This window comes from Nicotiana sylvestris, chromosome 5 (genome assembly GCF_000393655.2).
Source record: "Nicotiana sylvestris chromosome 5, ASM39365v2, whole genome shotgun sequence".
Taxonomy (NCBI): Eukaryota; Viridiplantae; Streptophyta; class Magnoliopsida; order Solanales; family Solanaceae; genus Nicotiana; species Nicotiana sylvestris.
The window spans coordinates 115175375-115184349 of NC_091061.1; the positions used below are offsets into that span (position 1 = coordinate 115175375).

General features: G+C 37.8%; 1 protein-coding gene across 4 annotated transcripts; it reads right to left on the minus strand.

Annotated features, from left to right (window-relative positions):
• Positions 1-3281: 3281 nt before the first annotated feature.
• Positions 3282-8167, minus strand: LOC104215442 (protein IQ-DOMAIN 3-like). Of its 4 annotated transcripts, none has more exons than XM_009765268.2 (6): positions 7860-8167; positions 6933-7014; positions 6762-6839; positions 5978-6208; positions 4989-5111; positions 3282-4389 (listed from the first exon to the last, which is right to left on the minus strand). In XM_009765268.2, the coding sequence occupies exons 2-6, from the start codon at positions 7002-7004 to the stop codon at positions 3760-3762; spliced, it is 1134 nt and encodes a 377-aa protein (XP_009763570.2). In that variant the 5' UTR covers positions 7005-7014; positions 7860-8167; the 3' UTR covers positions 3282-3759. The 4 variants fall into 4 exon arrangements, with proteins under 4 accessions (XP_009763570.2, XP_009763567.2, XP_009763560.2 ...); XM_009765265.2 differs by having other exon boundaries at positions 4989-5108; positions 6525-6839; XM_009765258.2 differs by having other exon boundaries at positions 6525-6839.
• Positions 8168-8975: the final 808 nt, after the last annotated feature.

Consider the following 8975-nt stretch of genomic DNA (forward strand, 5'->3'; position numbering starts at 1 on the left):
TCCAAGGTCCTTTGTATGTCTTACTAATATGTACTAGGTTATCCCACATCAAGTTTTTGTTATGGATATTAGTACTAGCATAAATTGAAGAAAAGAGCCACTTTTTACGAATAGGTAGTACCTCTATTGTTGCATGGATCTCCTGGTTTCTACGAACTGCATTGTAGACACTAACTACTTCATGGTTCCACATCATGACCATACCTCCTGATTGACCCTCCGCTGGAACCTCTATCAATTCCGTAAAGCCAAAATCATTGAGCAATTCTGCATGATTCCCCATTCTTGTTTCAAGAAGAGTTACCAAACAAGGTCTATGAGTATCAACCATTTTCCTGAAATTTCTTCTGAAATTGTCATTGTTTCCTTCCCTTATATTCCATATAATAATGTTGGTTAGGCAATTCATGGCTTGATTAATGGTTGAGTTTGATGGTTCCCCGTTCTCCCTGATCCCTCCTGGAAACACATGATTCCTTCTTAGTGATGACACTAGGATCATGGCTCTGTTGCCCACTGTTGGATCCTGAGGCGGTCTGATATCCATCGAGCACTTGAAGAGTGCCAGTGGGCAACTGAGCACATGCATCTTCTCTTGCATCTCCCTGAAGAGAAATATCTTTATCCCGTCTAGACTTGAGAACTCTAGGACTCGCTCTAAGATTAGGTTGATGGGTTCTTCCTCCTCCTCCATTGCTGCTTCTACTGGTCCTGGTATTTGGTTTTCTTGATCCTATGGAGGTGGAGCTTCTTGTTGCATGGGGGGTGTGGTTGTTCTTGGGGTACTGGGTTGATCTCCCATGGTAGGAATATGGGGTTTAGGTGGGTGTACATTTCTGTTGGAAAGAAGGACATGTCTAGTGGAGTAGTTTGTGGGTGAATTGGGTTGAACTGTGATGGCATGTTCCATTGATTCATCATTGTATGGACCATTTGAGGGTTTAAGGAGGGCATTAGTTGTTGGATAATGTTGTTTAACCACATTTGATTTAGGTAGTTGTTCATGGAAAGCCCCATTCCCTCTGTTACTAGCTGAGTTAGGTACTGAGTGTTGTGGAGTATCACAATCGCTTCTTGTCCATTGATCTAGACATTGAAGGAGATTGCACGGCCCGTTAGACCTAGTTACATCCATGAGGCAGGTTGGTAATCTTGTGCTTGTGGAGGTTGAGCATACACAATTTGTGGGTTCTCGAGTGGGGGAAAGAGTGGTAGGTTCTCCATGGATTGTGTTCTGTATTGTCGTAGAATTTGGATGAGTCTGTTATTTCTTCTTAGGTTTGAAGAAAGTCTTGGCATTGAGACTTCCTTAATTAGGGTTGAAGGAAGTCTTGGCATCTTTAATGGTGGATTGAGAGTTTAAGGAAGTGGTAGTAGGCATGGGATTGGGGCTATTGGCAGAAGAAGATTGATTGGGGGGTAGGGTAATGGTAGGTGATGATTGCATGACCTTTGGTTGCCCAATGCCTTGTCTTATACGAGTATCCTCCATGGATATAGTATCCATTTCTTCCTCGAGGGCGTAGGACATTTGTCCATTTTGATTAGTATGAGTTGCCACTTGGCTTGCATGCCCAGGAGGGGGTATGTTTTCATATCTAAAGGAACGATTTTGTTCATTTTTTTTGTCCAAAGGAGAATTATTATCGGATTTGTGGGTTAGTCTCTTAATAGGGTTAGTAGGGTTATCATTAGTAGGAGGGTTATTATCGTTCATTTGGGTATCATTTTGCCTTTTTATCTTATTTTCGTTAATAATGTTTGTTGCCACGTTATTATCCAGCATGGCTAAATCCTTATTTTGAGGAGACAAGTGTTCACAAGCACTTAGATTAATATTTTTTAATTTGTTGTTAATTAAAATATCAATAGTATCTTCTAAAACCATTTGCTCTCTTTCCAGGAGGGAAAAATGGTTTTCCATAGCCAAGGTATTTTGGTCTGTGTTTGTTGTGTCCGGGTTCTTACTTGATTGTTGATAATTAGAGGATTCCTTAGATTTGTATTGTAATAATTGTGTATTTAAGAATTTATCTATATTAGCATTGAAGAGATTTACAGAGATACCTGGGCTTTTGGAATAGTTGGTTGGATTTGTGAGAATTTGACGAGGATTTCTTGGACCTTGTTTTCTTCTTTTGCTAAAAAAGATAGTTTTTCATTCTTCCTCTGAGTTTTCTTTTGCTGTAACGACTTGATCTTTGGATGAAGTTGTATTTTCTGGGGATTTTAGGACATAGCTATAATTTCCCATCATGTGACCAAATCTTTCACATTTTTTGCATAAAAAGTTTTCTCCTTCATAGTAAATGTATTGTTTATGAAGGCCAATATAGAGAAAAGGTTGGACTGGGATTTCTAATGGAATTTCCACACAAATTTTTGCATAACGTCCCCTTAGAGTGGTTGATGTACAAACATCAATTTTTAATAAACGTCCAATTGCATTTCCGATTTTTTCCAGAATTTTTGTATCGTAAAATTTTGTTGGTAGATGGGGCAGCCTAATCCATACTACTGAGGTGGTTAGTTTCTCTTTTATAGCCACAAAATTTGGCTTCCATTTTGAAATACATAGGAAATGGCCATTAATGAACCATGGACCTTGGTTAATTGCTTTCTTCATATTTTCCTTCTTTTTGAATTTGATAATGTAGTAGTTTTCCCCAAGATCTATTAGGGAAAGATCCTCTGTTGGATGTCAAAGTTCCTGAATCTTCTTTTTTAAATATTGGTGTAACATACGCTTTCCTACCAATTTAACGATAATTGAGCATTTCCATGACTCATAAATACGCTGCCTGTCTTCTTCCGTTAGAGGAATCTGTTTGATGCCTCGTGCACTAGAGTTTGATGAGTGCATTGATGTTTCCTCTTCTGTGGAGATCTTTGTCACGTCCATGCCGGGCTGTCCTAGGTTTGGGGCGAAAACCATTGGGTCAGAAGCAATTAACATGTCCTTGAAGGAGATTTGGTCATTAATTCGTTTGGAATAGTTTTGCCATGCTCAATGTCTGGGGGTTTTGGTGGTATTGAGGATTGGGATTCATAGGATTGTGGATCCATGGTAGTAGAGAGAGAATACTGAGATTTTCAGGTTAAACCTCAAAGTGTTTAAGAGTCTTAAAATACCTTGATTTTACAAGTTTAATAGAGATCAAATGTACCAAACAATGCATTAAAGTTGCACCATGTGACAAATTGAGTATAACCTGTGAATATATCGCTAAACCAACTTAATTACTCAAGGCGCAGAGCAAAAGTACAGCAGAAAAAACAAATCAGCAGAAGAATTTAGTATATTAACATAATCAAGGTAGAATCACACACTGATGATTCAAAATTACAATGTAATAACACCAGAATGGCTGGAAATTATCAACATCTAAAGTTGCACTCAAAGCAGAGAGAAAAGAAACACAAAAGAAGAGCCACACCCCCACAACATCACTATAAAGAAAATGACACTACATTTAATCTCTAGCACACAAAGTTTGAATGTACTAAATGCATAAGGTTAGAAACATGTTGGTGATGGAGATGGAAAAAGACTCAAAATTATCAACGATGCTCGGATTTTCCATTTTCTCTTCCATTCCTATGTAGTTGCAGCTCACCTTATTCAATATGCACTCCCATGAGAATAGTTTTTAAAATGACAAGTCAAATAAACAGTCTAACTTCTTGATTCCGCTGCTAGCTGAAGTACTTCCTTTAACTTCTCCAGCAGCACTAGGATACTTGTATTTTTTAGATACTTTATATCTCTACCTTTGGTGGACCAGAATGTCTCCTTGGCCCGCCGCCAGGGGATGCCGAGAAAGATAATCGCTTCTTTGCAGAATTAACTGCTCCCTTCTCTGGTGTCCCATTCTTTTCGAAACCCAAAGGACTTGGTAAGCGGGACCTGGCTCGTGCTGATTCTGTTGCTGTCATGTAACTTGGAACAGCTTGCGAGCTTGCCAAGCTTTCATCGTCTCTAATTGATGAACCAGCAATACTATGCCTCCTGCAGCGTTCTGACTGTGCACTCGCCATGCTTCTAGAGTCATCATCAACATTACTTCCCCTGGGGCTTGCTGGCCTTATTCTTCCTGTCTTTGATCGGGGTGTTGATGGCGATTGGCGGCAAGGAGGGCGGCTTTGCTTATGAGCAGTCGGAGAAGACCTATTGTCAAGGTGGAAATCACGATGAATGATAGCAGCCACAGCAGCGGGATGGCTTGCTGGGCTATCGACTTGGTCACTGTTAACTTCTTTATCGGTTGCACATTTATCTTCCCATGGCCGCGCAGCCATCCATCGCTCCAACCAACTCCAGCCCCAGTGGGGATTATTTGGGTCCATGAATGTTTGATCTGTAGATTTTGAAGGATTCCTCCGTGTTGGCTGTTGTAAGAGTTTACAATTCCATATTACGTTCTTCAATAATTTACATCATGTAACAAGGGATAACTACAAAGAAACTCTACAAAAGGAAAACAACAAACACGAGTGTTGCATGGTATTACTTGAAGTAAAACATGAATTTTCTTGTTGACTAGTTTTGGAGTTTAAAACCTTACAAATTAGATGGTTTTCCTCATCCATAAAAAATCAAATGAATGAACATTTTACCCCAAACAAGTTGGAAACATCTGTATCTATAATTTGACATAACGATGTCAGGACAAAACCAAAAGGAAAATACTTGCAACTTTGACACTACCCTTTGATATCACATGTAAGAAAATAATAGATTCTAAAACTACGTTCCAAGTTAGATACATAATCTCATTAAACAAGACCACCAGTACCAGAACATAGTTCAACTACTTTACTTCGACGAAATGAAATATCAAGGACCTGGAGAATTTTACAGGAATAAAGCTACAAATGAGATAAGCAGCTCTTTGCAGCTATCTTTCCTAGTTCCAAACCAACCTTTGGTCTTATGATAAAGATTATGCAATAAGTATGTGGCGATTCAGCATGACAAAAGAATATACCTGATGCGTGTATGCATAAGCCAAAGCCCTTTCCCTTCTCATGGCAGCCTCCTGCTTGCTGTGGAGGGTTGCTTCAACTTCTTCCTTTGATCGTGTGCTGTCATTCCAATCATCCCCGGACTGCTGTAAAATGCAATATTCACCAAAGGGAAGAAACCATGACCAAAGAGCACACATTTCTTTGCAGGGAAAATAAGATAAAAACCGCCTCCAAGTGTAAGGAAAAAGAAAATACTCCCTCCGTCTCATTTTATGTGTTTCAGTTTGACAAAGTAAGCAAGACTTTGGAATCTTGTGGTCTTAAACTAAAGGTGTGTGTAATGTACTAAAGTGCCGTTGGATCTTGTGGTCTTAATTAGTGTTATCAAAGGCGCGCTTAAGCCCTGAAGCAAGGCTCAAAACACGTCGAGCGCTTCGCCTCGCTTTGTGGGCGCTTTTGTGTCGCATCAAAGCTCTAAGAGATACTTTTCCTTGCCAATGAGTGTAATCTTGAAAAGGCGACCTTAAACAATTGATATTTCACTTTATCGTGATTTTTTTTTCAATTTCTTTGTCTATATATATGTTATTCATGCTTATAATGATTAGTCCTTGACTACATGCATATTTTTACTTTTTCTCCCGTTGCGCTTTTTTTCATTAAAGCTCACGCTTTATTTGCGCGTAAAGCCCCAACGGACCTTAGAGCGTTTTTGCGCTTTTCGCCTTTGATAACACTGGTCTTAATTATGCAATGCGGAATGTTGGAGTTAAAGAATTACTAAATATAGAAAGAGTCATTCTTTTTGAAACAGATTAAAAAAGGAAAGTAAGACACATAAATTAAAACAGAGGGAGTATAAAGAAGGGGATAACACAAAGCCGGTCTCAAACTTTGAAGCTGATGATGCTGAAACATGATGTGGAACTCAAGGATACCTTCGAAACAAATTGGCATACAACATATGGGAATGCAAAACATGGAATGCATACATAATAAAGGTACTTACAGAATATGCTTTCAGCTTCTCCTGCTCTTTCTCATGCTTCTGTTGGAGTTGTCTCTGGAGAGCCTGGTTATCCTCTGACATCCTAATTCTTCTGGCACGAACCTGAGATTGAACACGAGCTAGCGTCTGCATGCACCTTAAGGTGGACGTGGCTTGTCGCTTGACAGATTGCCCTTGAATCATTGTCTTCAACCTAACTAATCCTCTCAAAGCCCTCAATGCTCTCCTAGCCTGTTGTAAAATAGGAAAACCAAAGCAAATGAAAAACTTGAGAAACCAGCATACAATTCTTCAATACAAACTTGAGATGGACTCTATACGAAGCATCTTAGATATTTCTGGACTACACTAAAGCTAATCACCTACTAAAAGCACATTATTCAACCCTCGTGGTAAGTCTATATACAAGATAAACAACAATTTTAAAAGAGCAAGGAAAATACGTAATGAAATTAATCCACACAAGGGAAGGGAAGGAGGAAACCTTCAGTTGTTATGTATCAATGGAACCAAGTTTAAACTACAATCAGAAATTAGGCAATCCTACCAAGTATCCTCGAAAAGCTGTTTGTATTCTTATAGCTGCAATCTCTTCCTTTGATTTACCCGAGTTACAGGCTGCAGCTGTTAGCCGAACGACCACAGCAGCGGCATGAGCAGCCGCAACTGCTGCTTCTGCAGCAACAGCAGTGGCAATAGCTACCGAATAGGCATGCTTGTTCTGCTCATTCTCGGCTTCCATCAATTTCGTCTGCTCTACAGGAGGAGGGGGTGCAGGACTCACTAATGCAGTTTCTGCATTCGAAGAATCCAATTCGCCGCTATGTTGCTTTCCGGACCATTTTTCAGATTTGTGTTTTTTCTGGTACAAATAGCATTGCACAGTTACTTGATAATATAGAATAGGAGATACCATGAGATACCAAAAGGGGAAATAAGATAGCGTTGAATTTACCTTGTCTTTCTTTTTGTTACCCGAACCAAGAGCCTTTCTCACTGCTGAAAACCAACTTCCTTTCTTCCCCATTTCAAAGCATCTTGCAGAAGAATAGAGGGTATCAAATCGATTCCGGAGAAAAGACTGTTGATTTCTTATAAGTTGAGAAAGGGAAAAATTTTGAAAACCGTTTAACAAATATAGAAGCTTGCTTCAAAAAAAAGATTTGAGGGAAAATGCAAATAAGCAATCAAAACCAGAAGCACACTATAATTGAGGCAAATAAATTCAATGTCCTACTGCAGTTCACAAGTAATAAAAGCAAAAGGTGACAATTTCAGAGCAGATTTCTCTTAGACTTGAAAAATATACAATAACTGAAAACTCGAGTATGACAACAGAGAGATCTATAGTCTCAGTTTCTGTTCATGTTGAAACACACTGCTAGATCATCAAATAAAGAAACTTTAATGAAACCAATGTTCCATACTTGAACAACTGACAAATTTATCACAGTATTCAAATCTTTAAAAGTCTTATGAAATTTTAAAAATAATTATAAAACCCCATCCACAGGCAGAGACAGAGATATAATTAACACAAAGGCCAGAAAGATTACCAAAAGAATTAGAATCCAGCAGCAATCAATCAAGAGGAAACAGAAGAAATGAAATAATTCAGCAGTAGAGAAAATTTCCCAAAAAGGGATTCAAGAAAAAATTTGAAATTGAAACAACATTCTTAATTAATTAACCACAACATATTGCATGATAAAGAGGCTACAAATGCAAGCTCATAATTAAAATGAAAAGGAAAATTCACAAATTGTATATCAAATTGACAATTTCCAGGTATATGCCATCACAAAACAAACAACCGAAACCAACAATGAAACATAAAACAACAAACAAAACAAAAGACAGCTTGTGTTAATTTGACATGTACCTAAAACTGAATCTTGATAAATATCAGAGCAAAGTTTTGTTCTTTCCCTGTTCCTTGTTATAACCCCCAAGTCCCCACCAGAAAAAAAAAAGGCAAAACAAAATCAAGAAAACAATGGCCAACAACAATAATATGTATAGCAAAACAAGAAACTTGTGAGCACGCTTTCAAGAATATGACTCAGAGGGAAAAAAATAGAGGTTTTTTTTTTTGGGGGGGGGGGGGTTGGGGGGGAGGGGAGGGGACCTGGACAAGGAAAAGTTCAAAGGTTGAGGAAGCTGATGAGGACAAGAATAACGGAAAGGGTTAGTTTTGGTATTTTGACTTAAATTTTTTTGGAGGAATAAATGTTCTGTAGCAGAAGCAGAGGATGTGTTTGTGGTGTGGGACCCAAAGACAGGCTTTGAAGTTAGGGCACAACGTGGATATATGTACTTTTCTCTTTTTGATTCTGAAACTGAGAGTTACAAATTTCTTTTTTAACTGCAGACAACCAACCAACTTGCTTGTCTTTCAGTTATGGGTTTTTGAAAATTTTAACAGTCAAATTAATTGATTTATTTATTAGATAATTAATGAGACTTAGGAAAAAAACAAAACGTTTCGCTTTTCAAACTACTCGTAGTTGTTTTATGTTCTTTCTTATCCACAAAAAAACTTTTGGTGTTTCGTTTTTGGTAATAAAGCAAAACTCAGTATTTAAAAAAAAATCCTAAAGAGAACACTTACAAGAGCAACTCTTTTTCTTTTTTTAAAAAAGGAGAAATAAAACATAACAAAAAAAAAAATTGTCCAACTACTGGAAACATTCATTCGAAAAAAAAAATGAGAAGAAATGAAAAGGAAAAAGAGAAAAACTATGCAATGTGGTGTACTCGCATGTAATGTTATATATAAAAAAAAAGTATTTTAAAAAACCTTTAACTAAAAAAAAATGAGTTCGTTTACGCAATAAAACAAAAATAAATGGTGGTAGAAAGGATAATGACTCAATTAATACAAAATTTTAAGAAGATATAGTCTAATTTAGCATGAGAAGGGATCGAAAAAGGATGTTTTAGAGACAGATAGGAACTGGATAAGATTGGTAAGCAATCAAGGTAAGAGAAGACAAAA

Excerpts from the sequence above, each read along its gene's own strand:
- LOC104215442 (XM_009765258.2), bottom strand. The coding sequence starts at position 7,004 with ATGGGGAAGAAAGGAAGTTGGTTTTCAGCAGTGAGAAAGGCTCTTGGT. Across the intron at positions 6,840-6,932 it reads GTAACAAAAAGAAAGACAAG|AAAAAACACAAATCTGAAAA; the intron begins GTAAATTCAACG and ends TATTTGTACCAG. Across the intron at positions 6,209-6,524 it reads CAGCTTTTCGAGGATACTTG|GCTAGGAGAGCATTGAGGGC; the intron begins GTAGGATTGCCT and ends ATTTTACAACAG.